Source organism: Oncorhynchus nerka, linkage group LG3 (genome assembly GCF_034236695.1).
Source record: "Oncorhynchus nerka isolate Pitt River linkage group LG3, Oner_Uvic_2.0, whole genome shotgun sequence".
Lineage (NCBI taxonomy): Eukaryota > Metazoa > Chordata > Actinopteri > Salmoniformes > Salmonidae > Oncorhynchus > Oncorhynchus nerka.
Window position 1 is genome coordinate 16,407,557 of NC_088398.1, and position 23,645 is coordinate 16,431,201.

At 42.1% G+C, this 23,645-nt stretch overlaps 1 protein-coding gene, 1 long non-coding RNA gene and 1 pseudogene across 2 annotated transcripts; 1 reads left to right on the forward strand and 2 right to left on the reverse strand.

Annotated features, from left to right (window-relative positions):
* The first annotated feature begins 3,022 nt into the window (after positions 1 to 3,022).
* LOC135564309 (uncharacterized) lies at positions 3,023 to 15,864 on the forward strand. The gene is made up of 3 exons (XR_010460901.1): positions 3,023 to 3,327; positions 3,467 to 4,594; positions 15,517 to 15,864. It is a non-coding gene; the product is annotated as an uncharacterized LOC135564309 (long non-coding RNA).
* On the reverse strand, positions 12,642 to 17,677 carry LOC115102760 (C-C chemokine receptor type 5-like; annotated as a pseudogene).
* Positions 17,678 to 17,950: 273 nt separating this feature from the next.
* On the reverse strand, positions 17,951 to 22,752 carry LOC115114506 (C-C chemokine receptor type 4-like). Its single transcript, XM_029642802.2, has 2 exons — positions 22,623 to 22,752; positions 17,951 to 19,631 (listed from the first exon to the last, which is right to left on the reverse strand). The coding sequence occupies exon 2, from the start codon at positions 19,625 to 19,627 to the stop codon at positions 18,581 to 18,583; it is 1,047 nt and encodes a 348-aa protein (XP_029498662.1). The 5' UTR covers positions 19,628 to 19,631; positions 22,623 to 22,752; the 3' UTR covers positions 17,951 to 18,580.
* Positions 22,753 to 23,645: the final 893 nt, after the last annotated feature.

Consider the following 23,645-nt stretch of genomic DNA (forward strand, 5'->3'; position numbering starts at 1 on the left):
AGATTTTCACAGACAGCGGTCACAGCCTCCTTTATCAAACAGAACCCGGGAGTTTTTCTGAGAGAATGGCTTAAGATACGGCTAGCACTATGTCAGATCGAACATGCCCTGAGTGATACATCTCTGCCCCGGCTACGCATTGGAAGAGAATGTGTGCGGGCGCGATGATTTCAAGGCCATAAGAATCTCTTCATTGGTGTAAAGCCCCGACTCCAAAGTGACAATTTTAGCATTGGCCCAATATGATAGTTCAAATGCTACAAAATCAGTTAGTTAATGTGTATTTTCCAAAGCTTGCAAGGATGTGAATTATTTTATGCCTGTCTTTAGCTTTAAGTGGGGCGATTATCATATATTCCTGGCCCTGATGAAACAGCTGGACAATCTTTTCCAAAATCGTGAACAATTACGCCACTGGGCGCTTCTATCCTTAAGACATACCCAGGGTCTAAAGGCAACACGTTTGATGTATCCAGGGAATTAAAATTTACGGAACAACGGAGTGTGCGGGATATCTTGGGAGCAAGAGAGCCTGTCCTGACGACGGTGAATTAGAGACGGCTGGGTGTCTGGGCTAACCCTATAGCCTCCCCTTTTTCTGGAAGAAAGGAATAGTATTTATTTTTAAACTAATTATAGCATGTTTTAAAAGGTCTGCACTAAGTATTTAGAATTAAATAAAGGGTTTTAAAATTGTATCTCACCTTTTAACGAAAGTCTTTCCTCTGAGAAAATGTTTCAGGAAAGACGCATGTGTGTGTTTCAAAACAATGGGATTTTCAGAAGTGGTGTGTCTGCAGTTGTTTTAAAACAATGTTTTTTTTTATATGAATACATTCTTTACTACAACAGACAGTTATAAATATAAGCATTTAAAGGGTATTAAAGTGTAGTACTGTGCTGTAATAATATATACAGTGGGGCAAAAAAGTATTTAGTCAGCCACCAATTGTGCAAGTTCTCCTCCTTAAAAAGATGAGAGAGGCCTGTAATTTTCATCATAGGTTCACTTCAACTATGACGCACAAAATAAGAAAAAAAATCCAGAAAATCACATTGTAGAATTTTTTATGAATTTATTTGCAAATTATGGTGGAAAATAAGTATTTGGTCACATTTACATTTACATTTAAGTCATTTAGCAGACGCTCTTATCCAGAGCGACTTACAAGCAAGATTTCTGGCTCTCACAGATCTGTAACTTCTTCTTTAAGAGGCTCCTCTGTCCTCCACTCGTTACCTGTATTAATGGCACCTGTTTGAACTTGTTATCAGTATAAACGACACCTGTCCACAACCTCAAACAGTCACTATGGCCAAGACCAAAGAGCTGTCAAAGGACACCAGAAACCAAATTGTAGACCTGCACCAGGCTGGAAAGACTGAATCTGAAATAGGTAAGCAGCTTGGTTTGAATAAATCAACTGTGGGAGCAAATATTAGGAAATGGAAGACATACAAGACCACTGATAATCTCCCTCGATCTGGGGCTCCACGCAAGATCTCACCCCGTGGGGTCAAAATGATCACAAGAACGGTGAGCAAAAATCCCAGAACCACACGGGGGGACCTAGTGAATGACCTGCAGAGAGCTGGGACCAAAGTAACAAAGCCTACCATCAGTAACGCACTACACCGCCAGGTACTCAAATCCAGCAGTACCAGACAAGTCCCCCTGCTTAAGCCAGTACATGTCCAAGCCCGTCTGAAGTTTACTAGAGAGCATTTGGATGATCCAGAAGAAGATTGGGAGAATGTCATATGGTCAGATGAAACCAAAATATAACTTTTTGGTAAAAACTCAACTCATGTTTGGAGGACAAAGAATGCTGAGTTGCATCCAAAGAACACCATACCTACTGTGAAGCATGGGGGTGGAAACATCATGCTTTGGGGCTGTTTTTCTGCAAAGGGACCAGGACGACTGATCCGTGTAAAGGAAAGAATGAATGGGGCCATGTATCGTGAGATTTTGAGTGAAAACCTCCTTCCATCAGCAAGGGCATTGAAGATGAAACGTGGCTGGGTCTTTCAGCATGACAATGATCCCAAACACACCACCCGGGCAACAAAGGAGTGGCTTCGTAAGAAGCATTTCAAGGTCCTGGAGTGGCCTAGTCAGTCTCCAGATCTCAACCCCATAGAAAATCTTTGGAGGGAGTTGAAAGTCCGTGTTGCCCTGCAACAGCCCCAAAACATCACTGTTCTAGAGGAGATCTGCATGGAGGAATGGGCCAAAATACCAGCAACAGTGTGTGAAAACCTTGTGAAGACTTACAGAAAACGTTTGACCTCTGTCATTGCCAACAAAGGGTATATAACAAAGTATTGAGATAAACTTTTGTTATTGACCAAATACTTATTTTCCACCATAATTTGCAAATAAATTCATAAAAAATCCTACAATGTGATTTTCTGGATTTTTTTTCTCATTTTGTCTGTCATAGTTGAAGTGTACCTATGATGAAAATTACAGGCCTCTCTCATCTTTGTAAGTGGGAGAACCTGCACACTGTATGTATATCGGATGTATAACAATTTTTGTGTATGTGTATAAAAACATTCTGGGTTTGTTATATATTGCGCTGTAAAATTGTTTGTACTAATTATAACATGTTTTAAAAGGTCTGTACTAAATAGTTAGAATTAAATAAAGGGTTTTTGTATCTCACCTTTAAAACCTGGAATATCCGTCTCTCTCTCTCTCCCAGTGTCTCAGAAAAAGGCTTTCAGGAAAGACGTGTGTGTGTGCATGTGCGTGTGGGCGTGTGTGTTTCAAAAACAATGTTTTTTTCCGGAGGTGTGTGTCTAAGTGTGTGCATGTCTCTGCAGGGGTGTTTGAAACAATGTTGGCACTATCGTGTCATTAGCACATAAGCCTCTAAAATCAGACTTTATTTCCCCCCCCGAGGATGTGGGGGCTCAAAAGTCAAACCCCACAACCAGAATAGAATAGTTCTAGACAACCCCCTAAGGTTTTAAAACAATGTTTTTTTCTAACCAATACCGGTACTCACGGTTCATTATGCATACTGGGTGTCTCTAAAAACAGCAGGTGTTATTTCCCCCGAGGATGTAGGAAGCAAAAGGCAATCCCACCATCCCGGCATAGAATAGGTCTAGACAACCCCCTAAGCCTTAGCAAAGTTTTTTTTCGAATCAATACCGGTACTATCGGTTCATTTTGCATACAGGATGTCTCCAAAAAAACACTAAACACTAAACATAATTCATTCCATACATTCTCAGTCTGTCAGGACACAGCGGCCCATCTGAAAACGATTTCCCTGCGTTTCTGCAAGCCTATACACATGGAGAATTTTGAAGGTGAGGTTGTGAAAATAATATATTCAATTTTGGGTGCGTTTGGTATTTTCTGGGAATTGTTTGGTATTACGAAATTACTGCACTGTTGGGAACTATCTCTCTCTCTAATATTAAAACGTTGGTATATATGTTTTTACAGATATTCTAAAACGGGTGGACATCGAATTTTCAGGTATGTATTTAAGTCAATTGCATGTATTTTTATAAGTTAAAATGTATATATTTCATATAAATATATGTTAATATTATCAATCATCTATAGGATACCCAACATTTACCCAGTTGCTATCTGGAATAATTTATTTGGATCATCCAACATTAGATGAGAAATCCGAGGTTCAACCCGAGACCGCATCTTCTTAACGCAGCCCGTCCCCATCAAGCTATTTTCCACATAATGTCACACCCTGACCTTAGTATTCTTTGTTTTCTTTATTATTTTGGTTAGGTCAGGGTGTGACATGGGTGATGTATGTGTTTTGTTCCTGTCTAGGGGTTTTGTATGTCTATGGGTGTTACTATTCTAGGTGTTATGTATGTCTATGGTTGCCTAGATTGGTTATCAATTAGAAGCAGCTGTTTATCGTTGTCTCTGATTGGGAACCATATTTAGGCAGCTATATTCCTTGGGAAATTTGTGGGTTGTTGTCTATGGTTGGTTGCTCGTGTGTGTGTGTGTGTGTGTGTGTGTGTGTGTGTGTGTGTGTGTGTGTGTGTGTGTGTGTGTGTGTGTGTGTGTGTGTGTGTGTGTGTCTTCGTTAATAAATAGAATGTATTCACATCACGCTGCGCCTTAGTCTCCTCCATTCAACGAACATGACACGTAAGTCCAAAAATAAAATCCATAATATTTATACATTAAAAACAAAAAGTGTGTACCCTATGAATGACTTTGGAGGAGCATATGAAACCGTATTTTACTGTTCTATAAGAACGGTTTTACCCGAACTCCGAACACCCCAAGAACCGCAGCTTTAACCAGCAGATAAACACCCCGGAACCTCAAGCCAATCCCTACATAATCTAGCATTTACCGCATAATTTTGGCACAAGGGCATCGCGCAGAATCACAAACCAGGTCATTTAATGATATATATATATATTGTTAATATAATATTATATCTTATTATCTAATACTTTATTTTTAATACCCTATTTTGTATGTATATTTTTCTTTCAGACTCCTCCCAGGCGTATACCGGCACAGAAGGCCCAACACATCGAGAGGACGTGGTCGAGGAGGAATTCGGCACCCAGGACATACTGAGTAAAACATTGAAATCTGATCATTTCAACGCTTTAAATACAATTCTGAGCTGGACGATTTGCTGATGTACGAAGCGACCAGACATCTTTATACAGCCAGTTCTGAGGTAGAAACCACAGATCCTCACATAGAACAAGATAGGTTTCTCACAGCCTTTACATTTACATTTACATTTAAGTCATTTAGCAGACGCTCTTATCCAGAGCGACTTACAAATTGGTGCGTTCACCTTAAGACATCCAGTGGAACAGCCACTTTACAATAGTGCATCTAAATCTTTTAAGGGGGGTGAGAAGGATTACTTTATCCTATCCTAGGTATTCCTGAAAGAGGTGGGGTTTCAGGTGTCTCCGGAAGGTGGTGATTGACTCCGCTGTCCTGGCGTCGTGAGGGAGTTTGTTCCACCATTGGGGGGCCAGAGCAGCGAACAGTTTTGACTGGGCTGCGCGGGAACTGTACTTCCTCAGTGGTAGGGAGGCGAGCAGGCCAGAGGTGCATGAACGCAGTGCCCTTGTTTGGGTGTAGGGCCTGATCAGAGCCTGGAGGTACTGAGGTGCCGTTCCCCTCACAGCTCCGTAGGCAAGCACCATGGTCTTGTAGCGGATGCGAGCTTCAACTGGAAGCCAGTGGAGAGAGCGGAGGAGCGGGGTGACATGAGAGAACTTGGGAAGGTTGAACACCAGACGGGCTGCGGCGTTCTGGATGAGTTGTAGGGGTTTAATGGCACAGGCAGGGAGCCCAGCCAACAGCGAGTTGCAGTAATCCAGACGGGAGATGACAAGTGCCTGGATTAGGACCTGCGCTGCTTCCTGTGTGAGGCAGGGTCGTACTCTGCGGATGTTGTAGAGCATGAACCTACAAGAACGGGCCACCGCCTTGATGTTAGTTGAGAACGACAGGGTGTTGTCCAGGATCACGCCAAGGTTCTTAGCGCTCTGGGAGGAGGACACAATGGAGTTGTCAACCGTGATGGCGAGATCATGGAACGGGCAGTCCTTCCCGGGAGGAAGAGCAGCTCCGTCTTGCCGAGGTTCAGCTTGAGGTGGTGATCCGTCATCCACACTGATATGTCTGCCAGACATGCAGAGATGCGATCGCCACCTGGTCATCAGAAGGGGGAAAGGAGAAGATTAATTGTGTGTCGTCTGCATAGCAATGATAGGAGAGACCATGTGAGGTTATGACAGAGCCAAGTGACTTGGTGTATAGCGAGAATAGGAGAGGGCCTAGAACAGAGCCCTGGGGACGCCAGTGGTGAGAGCACGTGGTGAGGAGACAGATTCTCGCCACGCCACCTGGTAGGAGCGACCTGTCAGGTAGGACGCAATCCAAGCGTGGGCCGCGCCGGAGATGCCCAACTCGGAGAGGGTGGAGAGGAGGATCTGATGGTTCACAGTATCGAAGGCAGCCGATAGGTCTAGAAGGATGAGAGCAGAGGAGAGAGAGTTAGCTTTAGCAGTGCGGAGGGCCTCCGTGATACAGAGAAGAGCAGTCTCAGTTGAATGACTAGTCTTGAAACCTGACTGATTTGGATCAAGAAGGTCATTCTGAGAGAGATAGCGGGAGAGCTGGCCAAGGACGGCACGTTCAAGAGTTTTGGAGAGAAAAGAAAGAAGGGATACTGGTCTGTAGTTGTTGACATCGGAGGGATCAAGTGTAGGTTTTTTCAGAAGGGGTGCAACTCTCGCTCTCTTGAAGACAGAAGGGACGTAGCCAGCGGTCAGGGATGAGTTGATGAGCGAGGTGAGGTAAGGGAGAAGGTCTCCGGAAATGGTCTGGAGAAGAGAGGAGGGAATAGGGTCAAGCGGGCAGGTTGTTGGGCGGCCGGCCGTCACAAGACGCGAGATTTCATCTGGAGAGAGAGGGGAGAAAGAGGTCAGAGCACAGGGTAGGGCAGTGTGAGCAGAACCAGCGGTGTCGTTTGACTTAGCAAACGAGGATCGGATGCCGTCGACCTTCTTTTCAAAATGGTTGACGAAGTCATCTGCAGAGAGGGAGGAGGGGGGAGGGGGAGGAGGATTCAGGAGGGAGGAGAAGGTGGCAAAGAGCTTCCTAGGGTTAGAGGCAGATGCTTGGACTTTAGAGTGGTAGAAAGTGGCTTTAGCAGCAGAGACAGAAGAGGAAAATGTAGAGAGGAGGGAGTGAAAGGATGCCAGGTCCGCAGGGAGGCGAGTTTTCCTCCATTTTCGCTCGGCTGCCCGGAGCCCTGTTCTATGAGCTCGCAATGAGTCGTCGAGCCACGGAGCAGGAGGGGAGGACCGAGCCGGCCTGGAGGATAGGGGACATAGAGAATCAAGGGATGCAGAAAGGGAGGAGAGGAGGGTTGAGGAGGCAGAATCAGGAGATAGGTTGGAGAAGGTTTGAGCAGAGGGAAGAGATGATAGGATGGAAGAGGAGAGAGTAGCGGGGGAGAGAGAGCGAAGATTGGGACGGCGCGATACCATCCGAGTAGGGGCAGTGTGGGAAGTGTTGGATGAGACCTTTCACAGGGCTCTAAAATCCAGAGTGGTTCAGCTACACAAATGTATGGTTTGCTTTACTAAAGTGGCAATACAGTCAAGATCTATCCTTCTGGCATAGAACAATGCCCTGTTTGTTCAACAGATTTTTTTAAATGCAAAAACAAGCGCTTAAAAACCCTTTATGTAACATGGATCATTCCAGAATACCACAAGAACACACATGCTTAATTAACTAAATGAATGAGACAGGACCAACATCACCCATAATTCTGACAGATGAAAACCTGTTATCGCAAATCCCAGCAGAACTCATATCCTTAATTAATCAAATGAATGAGACAGGGCCGACAGATGAAAACCAGTTATCGCAGATCCCGGTAGAACTCATATCCTTAATTAACCAAATTAATGAGAGCACAAGATCTTCACACCAGCCCACACACCACCTTTTACTCCCAGGTCCGAGGAGTCTGAGCAACAATACAATGTTTTTGAGGAATTGGAAAATTGTGTAATAAATCAGTGGCAATGGTATTGATAGAAGTGTTCAGGTTGTGTACCGAAATAAATTCAGCAATACAGAGATTCGACAGTTATTTTAATTTCACATGGATGATTCAGGACCTTGATTATGCTGTTTTTTATTTGACTTTAGATACTCTGAGCAAACTTTTAGAGAGGGCAGCAGATTTAGCCGAACCTCGTGATGTCTTACAGCTTGAAATTTGTGGAGATAACATGCAAAACACTGTCTCTTGTTTTACCCAATGGCGCAGCAGATCTTGAACAATTTATAGCCCTGGTGGAATGACTTGTTCAATCTAATTTATCCCTCATAGCTGATAGAACCCTCGAGCTCGTAGTGCAAATCAAGTCAACCCCTGGGTGGAGCGGGTCAGAGAAGTAAACTTGATAGTCTCATGCAATCAGAAATTATAAACAATAAAAGGGCATATCTCATAAATGTTCACAATCCTGGTAATCAGTTTTGCTTTGCAATAGGCCTAGCACATTTACTCAACCCTGGATGTGCTGATCTAGAGGCTTTACAAAAGGCTAGGGAGCTCCCAAATGCCGTGGGTCTAGTTATACGGGATGTTGTGGCTTTCTCTGACATAGTCAAATTTGAAACATTTCTGAACATCAAGAGTGTGGTTTTGTACCACAGTAGAGCTAATGCAGCTTTCTTGAAATTCCAGAACAAACCACAACCTCATCCTCAGATTCTGTACTTTTATGCGCAAAACGCCCATTATTATGCTATTACCAACATCACAGCGTTTTTAGGAGTGCCATGTGTGTCCATGTCATACAGACTACACCCGAAACGGGGGGCACTCTTGTCGTTATAACTGTTTAGTATGTCTGGATGAAACATGTCCGATGCAACCCTTAAACCTAACACCTTGTGCGGATTGTCACCGCACATGTCGTTCGTGTAACGGCGTTCTTCGTTTGTGGAAAGAGAGTCGGACCGAAATGCAGCGTGTTGGTTACTCATGACTTTAATGAATGAAATGCGGTACATGAAATAACTCAGAATACAAAACAACAAACAGAACGTGAAACTAATTACAGCCTATCTGGTGACTACAACACAGAGACAGGAACAAACACCCACGAAATACAAAGCGAAACTGAGGCTGCCTAAATACGGTTCCGAATCCAAGACAACAAGAATCACCTGACTGATTGGGAATCGCCTCAGGCAGCCAATCCTTTACCACACCCCTAATCAGCCGCGATCCCAAATATTACTAACCCCAATACGACAACAACATATAAACCCATGTCACACCCTGGCCTACCCAAACATATAACGAAAACACAAAATATATTGACCAAGGCGTGACAGTTCGGCCTACTGCTACGAAAAACACCAAATTGAAACATGGCACCTCAAGGCATGTAAATCTGTAAGCAGTTGTGACATCAACAAGAAATGTCCAAATGCCACTGCAATTACAACCTTAAAATAGACAGCCCTACACCTAATGTGTGTGGAATCATACATTGGCCAATCTGTAAAGGGCCTTTGAAAAGCAGAGACGCTGAAGTGGTTCAAGAAATGCCACACAAGTGTTATATTCAGCCCTTGGCTGAAGATGAACATTCAGAGAAATATGTGTTTTATGATTTTGAGACTAATCAGCAATCAGGGGTTAATTTGCCTATTTTTGTATCTACCATGACTTTTAAGGGTGAAAAGTGGCCGGCAGAGGGGCCCAATTGTGCACTACTCTTTCTAAAACACTTCAGAAAACCCCAGTACAGAAACTTCACGTTTATAGCTGACAATCTTCTTTTGAACCCCCTGATACAACAAGGCGTTGCACCCAGTATCATAGCACAAGGTAGTAAAATCTTGTGTTTTGCCTTCAACCAGAGATACATTGACAGTTTAAGCTTCTTACCCATGAGATTGGCTCAAATGCCTGAGGCCTTGGGTCTTGAAAACTCTGTGAAAGGTTGGTTCCCTCATTTCTTCACATCTGAGGAGAATCTACATTATATTGGATCTTATCCCAGCCCCGAAATATACAGTGTGATCAAATGTCTCCCAAAGAGCGAGAGATTCCTGACATGGTATGAGACAGTATGTCATAGCACCTTTGATTTCCATAAAGAGATGGAGTCCAACTGTGACAATGATGTGGTTATACTTCATGAAGAATGCCTTAGATTCAGAGAAGAGGTAATCAAAGATGCTGGCATTGACCCCTGGAGTTGTACAACTATTGCATCGGCATGAATGAAAACCTATCGTACACACTTTTTACCTCCAGCATCTATAGCCATTCCATCTCCTGACAACTACCGACACCAATTCAAGTCATACTCTAGCGGGTCTATTCAATGGTTGGAGTACTTGGCCCAGGATAAAAACATTTTTATTCAACATGCTTTGAATAGTGGGGAGAAGGCGTTTGGGCCGTATCACGTAGATGGATACACACCGATTGACGGTGTTGAGACAGTGTGAGTACAACGGGTGTTTCTTCCACGGTTGTAAATCTTGCTTTGTGCCCCATGCCATGTGTGTCCTAACCCAAAATACTTTTGGGGAAATGTACCTTTACAGGCTACTTATGCGTTGAAAGTGAATGTGATGTGGGAGCATGAGTGGACCGAACTCAAAAAGTCTGATCCTCATGTTCGAGCTTACCAATGCTTTGACATTACTGTATGTAGCGCAACCCGACGAGACAATAGGATATGTAGATTTTAGAAATAATCATAATCATCCTGAAATAATTCACTGTGACTTTGACTTACCCCAAAACTATTTTGGTCTGATCATTGCAACTGTTTACCCACCACAGGGTTTGTTTCTGCCGGTGTTACCTTACAAGGGACCTCAAGGAAAACTTTTCTTTCCCCTTTGTCGCACCTGCAGCGAAAACAACGACCAGAAAATGTCTTGTGATCATTCAGATTAAGAAAGAGCCCTGACAGGTGTATGGGTCATAGTTGAATTCTCTAAGGCTCTAGAGAAGGGGAATCGTGTGGCCAAAATGGGGGCAAACTTTCCCAGAGAAGCAATATGCTAACAACGTTGATCATTAGACCCCAACTAATTTTTGGAATTTGTTTTTTCAGACCAATACGAAATTTCACATTTTTCATTCTTGAGTCAAGACATTGCCCTGGTGCAATGGAGACGTAACAAGAAGTGGGTTCTACCCCTGGGTAATGTAAATGTGTTTCTTGCAGCATTTACCATTGCCTATGGTCGACTTGAACTGTACACGCTCATGGAACAGTTGCAGAGGCGTGTTCTTTATCATGACACAGACTCTGTGGTCTATGTAAGCAAACCGGGTGATTGGAACCCCCCCTCTTAGCAACTATCTGGGTGGTTTAACAAGTGAACTCGAAGATGGTGACCATATCACAGAGTGGTCCTCTTGTGGTCCCAAAAGCTATGCTTTTAGGACTAAAGACAAGCACGTGGTGTTTAAAGCCAAAGGCGTGACTCAAACTATGAAAATGCCCCGCGTGTAAACTTGGAATCAATCAAACGCTTGGTAGAGGGGTTCATAAACGACCGGAATAGTGAATTGGACATTTCACCCCCCCCCCCGTGTCTTAACACTTAAGATATAATGGCTGCTGTAGAAGGTTTTGACCCCAGGTTGCAACTACTGTTTTCAGCCTTAATCGCAGGCCCATCCAATAGTGGTAAAACTTATTTTGTAAAAAGTATTTTAGAGAATTATTAATATGTATAAACCTGTCCTTGCTTTACTTGGTGCAGAATGTGTTTCACCAAGGTAAAAATAGCCATACCATTAGTTTGAACGCCAATTACATGGTTTTGTTCAAAAATGGAGAGCTATGAGGACGTTACCAACGCGTCATTTATTTAATCGTGGATTTAAAATCAGATACTCCTGAACACCTGAGGCTCCGAACCGGCTTGTTTCCGTGGGAGTGGCCGTCGGTTTACATTCCTAAAAAGTAACCGATATGTCTCTGCGTTTAAAAAGAAATCTGTCGCTCTTGAGAAGCCTAGTTGGAACTACACCTAAAGAACGGAAGGCCATCTTGGGTCACGGTTCTTCAAATCTCATATTATCCCTATGTGAGATTACTTTGAATCTTCTCAAAGGACGCATTCCACTCACTCTGACCCAATTTTAAAAAATAGAGACAAAAGACCGCGATCAAACTCTTTGCCAATAAAAGGGCCAAAAGAAAAGACATAAGATACAACAGTGCCCTTCATCACCAGCCTTATTGCTGCCAGACGTGGGGTTGAACATAGAGTGTGATGGCAAATAAAATGTACTTGGTGCCTCAACAAGAGTTGGATAGACTTAAACAGCAATTACAGGGTCCTGAAAATATCAGACAAACAGCGGGAAATGATTTGGATATGGCCATGAAGGATATTTTGAACCAAAAAGGATTGAACCCCTATGATAAGGTCCAAAAATACACCTCTTGCAAAGGTATTTGGCCTTGGTAAAACAAGGTGAGAGAGACCTATCATTTATCGCTTTCCCTACTGGACCCTTTAAAAGATGACGCGCCTAGAGAGCCAAGCCCCTGTAATGCCTGGACCGGCAATCTTACCGGTTGAAGATCAAATGCCTGTTGAACCTTATGCATGACATGTTGACACATGTTCCGGTATGTAACAGGAAAAACGTTAGATACATTATGAACAAGATAAAAGACTCAAAGGGGGCTGCTACTTGGAATGACAAAGGAGAGTTTATCTTTCAGGGTGCTGTTGTCAAGGGTTCTCATAGGATAGACTTGGTTAAAAGTACCACAGCAGCCCACAAGGTTGACAGAAGGTTGACAGAAGACCTCCCGGGTGGCTTCAGTTTCTTAAGGCCCTGGCAATCCTCAACATTCCCCTCTCGGGGATACCAAACGATAAGCTTCGTCAACAGATTCAAACTTTAAAACAAAAACCTTCAACGAGCTACAGCACCACTAAAGATGTTCTAACAACCCCTCCCCCCTTTGGAAGGGCTGATAACTCATTTACACCCCTGAACGTCTCCGGACCTTTTCCTAATCATGATCTCTCTGGGTGGTTAGACTTTTGAATGACTTTTGAATGACTATGATTAAAATCAATACATTTTATTTGAAAAATTATACAATTTAACATTTGTGACATTCTTGAAACATTTGACGTGAGCATACGCCTTGATTACAGGGTCTTAAAGGACACATACTTGAACACTTTTTGTATTTTCTAACAAAACAATCTACAAAGCTATCATTACTTCTTAAATCATCATTATAAAGAGACATAACATCTTCAAAAGAAACTCCACGGGCTCTTTGGCATAGGTAGAATATATAGTGTTGACCACATGTAGTGGAAAGGTTATCTTGTACTTGTTTGATGCTGTAGTAGATCTTTGATCTATTTTTGGTCAAAAACTGTTTAAATAGATTTGGGGAAATGTGAAAATCCGGGGGGAAAGCCGTAGGAATCAAAAGAGGTTGAGATTTTTCTTCCTCCTTCGTCTTCTAATGTCACAGCTAGCCAATGTATTTAACACGCACACATGGACGCAGCGGTCTAAGGCACTGCATCTCAGCGCAAGAGGTGTCACTACAGTCCCGTGACACCCGGCATGTGTTTAGGATGGGTATTGACAATTTCAAAAATCCCCAGCATAAAAAAAAACCTTTAATTTTCAACACTTCAATGCAGAGTATGTAGCTCTCTGTCGGGACGGACGTCAGGTCCCTGCTTTCCAACTGCAATTTAATAACAACATATCTGTAGAATCTATTCCTGGCTACCGGGAGGCATCTAAAATATCTCTCTCTTTACCTATTGTCAGAAATGATTTTGCAGAGGGTTACACATTCTATGCTTATCACCTGATGATGACACCTCAGGAAATCTGTCTGTGGTGTCCTAAGGTCACCTCAGGCAGGAAATCTGTTTCCGTACACCTTAAGCCTGCACAGTCAGCATGATTGTTTATGCATGCTCTGATTCACTCTTGGAAGTGAATGCCCGAAGACAAGTCTTAGTGGATTATTATTCATCAAGAATCTTCGAGCAAAGACATGAATACCCAAGAGCTAGAAGATCTCATGAGCCGCTTGATTGGAAAACAATTTTGCGGAGTGTGGGCTTGTGATGAATTACCTATTGAGAAATGACAGGAGCAGCTATTGTAGTAATCATGGCCGAATACCGACCGGGCATGCAGGGCAATTGTCCAAGGGCTCTGACCTCCAGGGGGCCCCCATATTTTTTCTTAGTCATTCTCACTCAGATATCATATTAGCATGGCATAAGTCATTACAAAATGTGTAGAATTGCAGGACATTTGCTTTAAAATGCACTTCTTCTCTCTTCCACATGGCAAAGTGAGTAGAATTTAAAGAAATGTGTTATAAAATTGCAACGTTTTCTTTCTGCCCAATGGCAAAATAGCAACATTTTCTTCTCACGCCATGGCAGAATGTGTAGAATTGCATGAAATTAACTTAAAAAAAAAAATGGCTCCATGTTTTGGGGGCCACTTAAATGTTTTGTTGTGAGGTTTGGGACCTCCAACTAAGTCTCGCTTAGGCCCCCCAACATGCTAGTGCCAGCCCTGGATTGTTTCACTGTAGGTATTAACTGGCTCACTTCAATTGAAAAAAGGTTGGTTTAAGGTTGGTGTGTGCTTCTGTGCAGAGTGCTGTTTTAAGTATTAAATATCATAGCAGGTAAAGCAGACAAATGTGTTATGATCTAAATGTCTTCTGCATCCCCATTATAATGATCAATATAAAACATGTTACAATACTGCAGTGAATCACAGTAGGATTACATTTTGTGTACACATTGTAAGGCACCAGCAGTGTCACTCTTTGTGGTGAGATAAGTTGCTAACAGAAGTAAGAGATATTGGTCTGTGGTGGCACCATCATTCACATATTCTCTAGCACTGACACATGGGAACATAGAGAAAACATCCAGGTCACTGAGTATATCTTGATTACATTATCTTGGAAGTACTTTAATTTTAATAATTTGCCTCATGCAGGAGGGGATGAAGTTACTGTGATGCATTTATTTACATAGAATAAAAAGTATTACTGTATTTACATATGTGTGCTAGCAGATACATTTTAAAAGAAAAGAGAACTTTGCAAAATGTGCCAAAAACTTCAAATAGACATACGGTACTAGACAAAATGCTATACAAAGGGAAATGAAATTGTTTGTGAAATGTGTAATGATTGGGTTGATTTCTGTAAAAATCAACGCCCTGATGGGAAACTGAGTTGAGTGACAATTTCCTGACTTCGCCATGCACCTGGATCAGAGCCTATTATTTTCGGATGATTGTATTTGACACTGGATTTGGTATTTACATATGTATTGGAATGAACAGTACATGTGATGTCAGACGTATTTGTCTTTACAGTTAAGTTGCTGTTCACACGGCAGTAGACCTCTCATCCACGCTGGTGGTCTGTGAGTAAATAGATCCTGTCCTCGAGGCTCTGAAGTCCCGGGGCAGGTAGTACTTCATGAACTGACACATCCTGCAGGGAGCCTTGTTTATCAGTCTTATGAGAGGCCTTCTAAACGTTTGCCCCACAAAAACACAGAGGATGGGATTCAGGTAGCTATGGGAGTAGGCCATGGCCTCTGTGATCTGTAGAGTGAGTCTGATGGCTTTGCTACTCACAGCTTGAGTAGACCTCACTTAACTCCAAGGCCTTGAAAAATGACGTCATGTTGTACGGAGTCCAGCAGCAGAATAAACACCACAACCACAATGAGAATGAGTCAGAAGGCTGCTCAGTACTCCATACTCCAAAAAGCAGGCCATCAATCTGTGTGTAGCAGAACCCCATGATGACGAGGGGGATTAGCAGACCAAGTGTGTTCATTTTGAAAAGGGCAAAAAATCCCCAAAAGTGTCCATCATAGACAGGGTGACAATTTTCTTTCTCATTGTTTTTCTCCACTTTAAGAAACAGAACCTCAGGAAACGAGGCCAGGAATCCAGCCAGCCAGGTCACGACGACAGCGATGGCCCCATACTTCCGTGTTCTGGCTCTCATGGCGTAAACAGCATGGACCTGTCCACACTCATCAAGGTGATGAAGAAGATGCCACTGTAGAAGCCAACGTGGTAGGTGCTGAGGACCACTTTGCACATGATGTCACCAAACACCCACTGGTGTCTAGCGTGGTGGGCCAAGAAAGGCAAGGAGCAGACCAGGAGCAGGTCAGCCAAGTCCAGGTTCAGGAGACACATGTCGGTCATGCTACGTAGTCTCACCCCCAGCAACATGACCCACAGGACCAGAACGTTCCCCAGAAACCCCAGGGTGAAGAAGAGAGAGTACAGCAGTGGCAGGAAGCTGGCTCCGTGTGCCTTGTACTTGCAAATGCCATCGTCATTGTTATTGTAGTAATATGTGGTACTTCAAATGTGTCTGCAAAATGTGTGCTGTAAAAGATCAGACGATGAGAATGAACCAAGCAGCAATGATAAGAATGAACATTCTTAAAGACACAATCTGAAAGTTGTGCTTATTATCAAAATGTGGTCCACCAACAGCAATATTTACAGTACAATGGAGTAAATGCACATAGAAATAAAGGACTATGAGAAACATTTCATTTAAAAAAACATGATTAGACGTTTGGGGCAGAAATATTGTAACACCAATTGCACTCTTTCCTCAAAATGAGTGTTTCTAAAAGTCAAGACATTTTAGACCTTAACTTACCCATATGCATAACTGGATGAGTTCTCATATGCATAACTGGATGAGTTTTCATATGCATAACTGGATGAGTTTTCATATGCATAACTGGATGAGTTCTCATATGCATAACTGGATGAGTTTTCATATGCATAACTGGATGAGTTCTCATATGCATAACTGGATGAGTTCTCATATGCATAACTGGATGAGTTTTCATATGCATAACTGGATGAGTTTTCATATGCATAACTGGATGAGTTCTCATATGCATAACTGGATGAGTTCTCATATGCATAACTGGATGAATTCCCATTCTCAACACTCACAGAGCTGGTGTTGTGGTGTTCCCCCTGAAATTCATTACCAATGATTTGAGCTTCTCAATTACAGGCGCATGTATCAATGGCCCATTTTGTACAGCATAAAATATGACATTACATTATTTACAGCAATGATGTAATTATTATAAGTTATTATGATAAATGTATTAATTGATGATACTATTAATATTCAAATAGAGCTATTTGTAAATTAAAAAATATAAAGTCCCACCCTGCCGTGGTGTGAACAGGATATCCAGTGATTTTCATCCCTGAAATAAAATGTAACAAATGACCACTGAAATTGTTTTGATTATTCATTGCTAATTACAGGATTGCAATTCATTTTATGAAAGTTGCTTACAAAGTTATGTAAAAAAAAAAAAAAATTTAAGTAACTTGAATGTTATTAGGCTGAAGTCTGCAGAGACACTATGTTGAAGATTCAAGATACTGTACATCACTATGCACAGCAGAGTAACTTTTGCAAAGCATCCTGAAGCCAACCCTCACATACAGTAAGCATAATATACTCACTGTTCATCTGGGTTGAGTTGTCTGTCTTAGGGTTATACACTCTGGTGTGACAGTAGTTCTGGGGCCTGCAGGGACTCGTAACAAGGTGGGTTATTAAGGGAACCTACGTCTGCAGTTTTCTTTTCTCCAACAGATGTCTTTGGTGGGGGTGGTGTGGGGGGTAAATGTGGCCAAACTCTACTGCTGAGTGCAGATTTAAATCCAAACGGAATGCATTTGTACCTGCACATCCCTGTGCATCATGAATGATTGGACCACTACAGGAAGCTGGAGGAATCCCTGCTGCAGGTTTAGTTTATGGAACACTGTAGACCCTTCTTTAAGATCATGAATGTATTATCTTATTTGAACAGAGGAGTGTCGCTTCTCCCAAAGGCTTGATATGTGCTGCAGACATGTTCACCACCAAGCAGGATATCCTGTAGATGATGCAAACTCATAGAGCTGCTCAAACACCTAACTTTACTGCGAAGTGGTTAGCTGAAGACTGAACGCATGTTGCGTCATGACTGAGAGATGCATTAGTTCTAGCATCATTGCTAGCATTCAATTGTCTAAATATGGTGACTGCTGATATAATTCTTGTCTTTGAAATTGAAATAAATTCTATGATGACTAGATTGATATGTGAGTTTTCTGGATCAAAACCATTCTAAGTAAACGTACTGTAAAGAAGATTTGAACCCACGTAATGTACCACGTGATGTAGCAGGATTGTTGTCTGTCTCATCTTTGAATTTAGCATTTTTAACTGAATAAAATAGATTGTGGAGCAAACTGGAGTATAGGGGTGTACAGCAGCAGCATAAAATGACAACACAATGCTGAACAAATATGTTTGAGCACAACACAATTCACAGGTTGATTTATTGAGAAAACCCTCCAGAAAGGAACACAAATACCTACTCAGCCAACAAAAGTTCAAAATAATCCAAAAGGTAACATTCTTGCCTCGAAGTCCAAGTTCAAATTAATACCAAAACACGTCCTCAATCACAGGACGGTCAAAATTCTAATGTAGCCAATGAGTAGCCAGATAGCCACTGGTCATCCAGTAGCAGTCCTCTGGCCACAACCCTGCTCATGGTTGTGTTTTAATGTTATAACAAAAATGTGTGCATACAATAAGAATAAAAGTTGAGATAATCTCTATGCAAAACATATTGATATTATGCTGTAGCAAAATGTTGTGCAAGGCCTGTACTGTACATGAAATACATACATGAAATACATACATGAAATACATACATGGGTAATCAAAACATAAACAGCCCATCACCCTTAAACAAATAGTCAGAGCTCATCAAAATACATTTAAAGTTAAATATTATACAGTTACACTTCATTTAAATGCAAGTCTGTGTTCAGAAGAATACTTCATTATTCCATACGAACAGAAATTGGTCTTCTGCTCAATGAAAATAGGTTTTCAGCAGTGGAAGTATTGTCTGTCAGCAGTACAATCACACAGGTGTGTTAGAAGTCTCGTTTTCTGATCCTCTGCTGCTCACCATTGCATGTTTGCTGAGCTTCTTACACAGCGGATATCTAGAGAGCACAGTGCCCAAACACTTTCTGAATTTCTCTCCTACAAAAGCGTAGATGACTGGGTTGACACAGCAGTGAGCCAGAGCTATGGTCTCTGTCACCTCCATAGCTATATCAAGCTGTGTTGAAGCCTCACAGCTATTCCCAATGTCAAACATCTGAAGGGTCTGGAGGAAAACCACAACGTTGTAAGGGACCCAGGAGACTACAAACACACCCACGATGGCGAATATCAGTTTCATGGCCCTGTCTTTTTTGGAGTTCCTTAACCTCTGTAGTACAGTGAGAATACTGATGTAACAAAAGACCACTATGGGCAGACATAGGACGAGCCCCACTCCGTTTTCACCAAAGTTCCGTAACAACTTCCATGTCTTCTCTGTGTTCTCTGGGTAAATCCGCTGGCAACTTGAACCACTGTCCTCGTCATCCTCCCACACTTCTGCTGCGAAGATAGCTTCAGGGAGAGCAGCGCCGATGGACGCTACCCAGACGATGATGCTCGCCAGCGCTCCGTAGCGCAGCGTCCTGGCCCTCATGGCGGCCACGGCGTGAACGATGGCCAGGTAGCGATCCACACTCATCAGGGTTACAAACAGGATGCTGCTGTAGAAGCCCACCTGGTAGACACCAGCCATGATCTTACACGGACTGTCCCCTTCAAACTCATGACCCTGGGCGTGGTAGGCCCAGAGAGGCAGGGAGAGGGCGAGGAGCAGGTCAGATAGTGCTAGGTTCAGTAGACAGATGTCTGTCATTGTCTTCAGTTTCATGTACTTGAGGAGGACCCAGAGCACCAGACTATTGCCTGTCAGACCCAGGGTGAACACCAGGTAGAAGAGAATGGGCTGGTAGTTGGACCCTTGGGTTAGACTGGTGCCAGTGCTACAGGGGCTGTTCATGTTGCCATAGTAGTCATCGCCACTGTAATCATCTGTGCTGGTGGCCTCGGTTGTATTCATCTTACTGAGGAAAAAAGGATGGTGTGAATTGTTAGTTAACAATCAATGCTGTATTGTGTGCATCCCATTGTCATGGCTCTAGTAGTAATTTAATAGGATATCTATGTTATAAACCCTCAAAGTTCCAGAATGGGGTTAAAATGGCAGCCATATTGGTCAAGGAGACATCAGTCTAATTGGAATGAATGGCAGTAGAGGCATAATCCTGATTTTACATATGTGGAAATGTGATATCAGAAATGCATGTTCTAGGCATGTGATATTAGAAATGTGTCATATATATATTGTCAACCTAAAATATGAGCATATAATTATAAATGTAGTTTATACGGGTTTTATATAAATTGCCTCTAAAATACACTGAGACCAGCCACCCGGACGGCTGATGAAACTGAGGAGTATTTCTGTCTGTAAAAAAACTCATTCTGATTGGCAGGGCCTGGCTCCCCAGTGGGTGGTCCTGGCTCCCAAGTGGGTGGGCCTATGCCCTCTAAGGCCCACCCATGGTTGCACACCTGCCCAGTCATGTGAAATCCATTATTTCAATTGACTGATTTCCTTATATGAACTGTAACTCAGTAGAACCATTGAAGTTGTTGCATGTTGCGTCTATCTTTTTGTTCAGTATGTATGTAAACAGACCATAAATGTCACTATAGAGGGTGGTGCGGAAAGCCCAGTACATCACTGGGGCCGAGCTCCCTGCCATCCAGGACCTCAATATGAGGCAATGTGAAAGGAAGGCCCAGAAAATTGTTACTCCAGCCACCCAAGCCATAGACTCTTCTCTCTCCTTTCGGCACACCAAGTGGTACCGGAGCAACAAGTCTGACAGCAACAGGCTTCGGAACAGCTTCTATCCCCCAAGCCATAAGACTGCTAAATAGCTAACAAAATGGCTACACAGACTATTTGCATTGACTCTTTTATTTTATTTACATTTTTGCACTGACTCTACACACTCACTCACACACACTCACACTGACCCTCCAACACAAGCACACACACCATTTGCTCACACACACATAACACGCACACACATTCATACCCACTCTACACACATGCACACACACTCACATAAAATCGTCATATTACACTGCTGCTACTCTGTTTATCATATATCCTGATGCCTAGTCACCTTACCCCGATACATACATGTATGTACCTCTACCACTCCAGCATACCTGCACATTGTATACTGTATATGGTATTGGCTCTGACCCTGTATATAGCTTACTTACTTTCTCTTGTTCTTCTTATTTCTATTTCTAGTGTGTTTTTGTTCTACTTTACTTCATGTTATAGTACTACTGGTATCAATTACTGCGTTGTTGGGAAATAGCTTGCAAGAAAGGCATTTCACTGTACTTGTGCACGTGACAATAAAACTTGAAACAGTTTTTGTTTTCTTGGAAAGCTAGGAGTGCTATTATATGATACCATATCTGTACTTGTTGCATTTACAACTTGTCACATTTACAACTTGTCTAAGTCCTATCATTAATTGATATCAGCCAGTGTATGGCTGTGTATTGACTGCATTGTTTGAATGGAATTTGAAAAATGTATGGAATCATTCCTCTAAAACTGTCTGGCTAGCTAGCTAACAAACAAACAAACATACAGTGCAGAAACATTCTTCAAATTCAATATTTTACACAATACCTTATCCACCCTGACCAAAATGACTGACTTTTATCCCATTATTAGAAGGTTAATGTTCATTCTAGTATTCTACTTCCTAATTCTATGCCTTTTTTTTCTGAATGGTTACCTGCACACTGCCGAGATTATAAAATCATATGTTACTTCAAATGTTAATTTGTCACTCATCCCCCTACTTACACCATTATGGCATCATACTTGTATTACTTAATACTTTAGCAACATGCAATCTATCAGTTTCCATGGTAACTGTGTTTTAACTAATGATTATTTAAAATAAATTACAATGCTTTCAAATGAATCACAGTGTCACACCCTGACCTGAGAGAGGCTTTTTATGTCTCTATTTTGGTTTGGTCAGGGTGTGATTTGGGTGGGCATTCTATGTTTTGTTTTCTATGTTTCTTGATTTCTATGTTTTGGCCGGGTATGGTTCTCAATCAATCAATCAGCTGTCTATCGTTGTCTCTGATTGGGAATCATACACAGGTAGCACTTTTTCCTTCCTTTCAGTGTGGGTAGTTAACTTTGTTTGTGGCACTTAGCCCTGTAAGCTTCACGGTTGTTTTGTTGGCAACATTTTTAAATAAAATAAAATAAAATAAAATAAAATAAAATGTACGCTCACCACGCTGCACTTTGGTCTACTTCCAATGACACCCGTGACACAGAGTGTAATGATAAACTTTAAAATATTATGATGACTGATATGAAGAGAAATGTGTCCTTCGAAACAACCTGTGGGAATTAACCTACTCTACATACTTGATGGAGATTACAAAGAAACAGCCCCTTATAATACATCTTCGGAAATCTTATGTCGTACAACAAGGCATTTATTACTGTTGTTGTCAAGGTTATGTAAGCTGAAGACCGACATTTTTTTGGTTCAAAGAACAACAGCTATAAAGCCTTGACACACTCATTGTTAATTTTAAAAGTTATTACCCCGTAGGGCCATATTAATGTACTAATACAATGTGTTCTTTAAAAAATATATATCTAAAAATTAAACATAACATTTTCAAAACCATACTTTTTCCCTCAGAATGTATGTATTGACAGATCCCAAAAAATGATTCAAGCACAGAACTGTAAATGGATCTAAAGACTATTTCTACATGCTCTTTAATCCTAACCAGAATCAAACCACAACCCATATGATCTCACACATCACCAACCACCACCACCTGCTAAATACTGACACCCCCTATTGACAGACCCCATTTTGTAGTTCCTGTGAGGCTAACACCCCTTTAGACTGTCTGTGCCTGCGTTGGCTGCATGTCTATAAGCAGGCTATGATGAAGTGAAAATGTATGTTATTTACCCCAATCTCTTCTTTTCTGATGTACAGATTGAATGCTGTAACCCTCCCTCTGGTGATAACGTGTGTGCTGGTTGAAACAGTGTGGCCGGGAAACTACTCTTAGGTTTTGTCTACTCTATTCTTTTGTACCAATGATTGCAACTTTTTTCTAGTAAGGTGTGCTCTAGATAACTATTTTCTTTGCATTGCTGCATTGAGCAGGCTGAGGTGTGAATGTGGGTTTCCTGTAATGGCCCTCTTTCTAAATGTATGGGAATGAGTGTGGGTGAGGGAAACATCACCAAACATACATATATCTGTCACGCATGTAGATGCTGCTTTGAACTGCTTTTCAGATGGAAAGATAGAATTGAAAAATGAATAGAGTACATAACATTTTAAAAGGTGCATTCTGTAACATTCATACATGGAAGTAGTCCTTGTGTGGGTTATGTCTGTAGTAGTAGAAGGAGGTTGAGGTTTAGAGAGGTAGGCTGGTAACCGAATGGTTGCCGGTTTGAATCTCAGGGCTGATGGGGAAATCTGGTGGGAGTGTGCCAGCAACCACAGAGTTGCTGACATCAGAACCTCATGTGCCGCCTGTTGCCGTTGTGCCCTTGAGCAAGTCACTTAATCTTTTACACGACTTAATGGCACTGCTCTGGGCTTTTTCCAGCCTCTTGTGCTTATCTTACAATAGTTTGCTTCCATATTGGATGAGATTTGACAATATGCGTTTCCTAGAAAGTTCTACAAAGCTATTTATGTAGAACTTTCTGGCACACTCCCACCAGATTTCCCCATCAGCCCTGAGATTCAAACCGGCAACCGTTCGGTTACCAGCCTACCTCTCTAAACCTCAACCTCCTTCTACTACTACAGACATAACCCACACAAGGACTACGAGAAGTAGCTGGCCGTTTACCTCCTTGACACTTCTGAGTCTCACTTCCTTATTTCATGTAAGCTATGTCAAGGCTATGTTCCTGTGTTGTTTTGGTGTGAAGTGATGTCTCTCTGTGCATGTAGACCAAGCTGAATAAG

What these genes read in the sequence shown, in the direction of transcription:
- LOC115114506 (XM_029642802.2), bottom strand. Translation starts at nt 19,627, where the DNA reads ATGAATACAACCGAGGCCACCAGCACAGATGATTACAGTGGCGATGAC.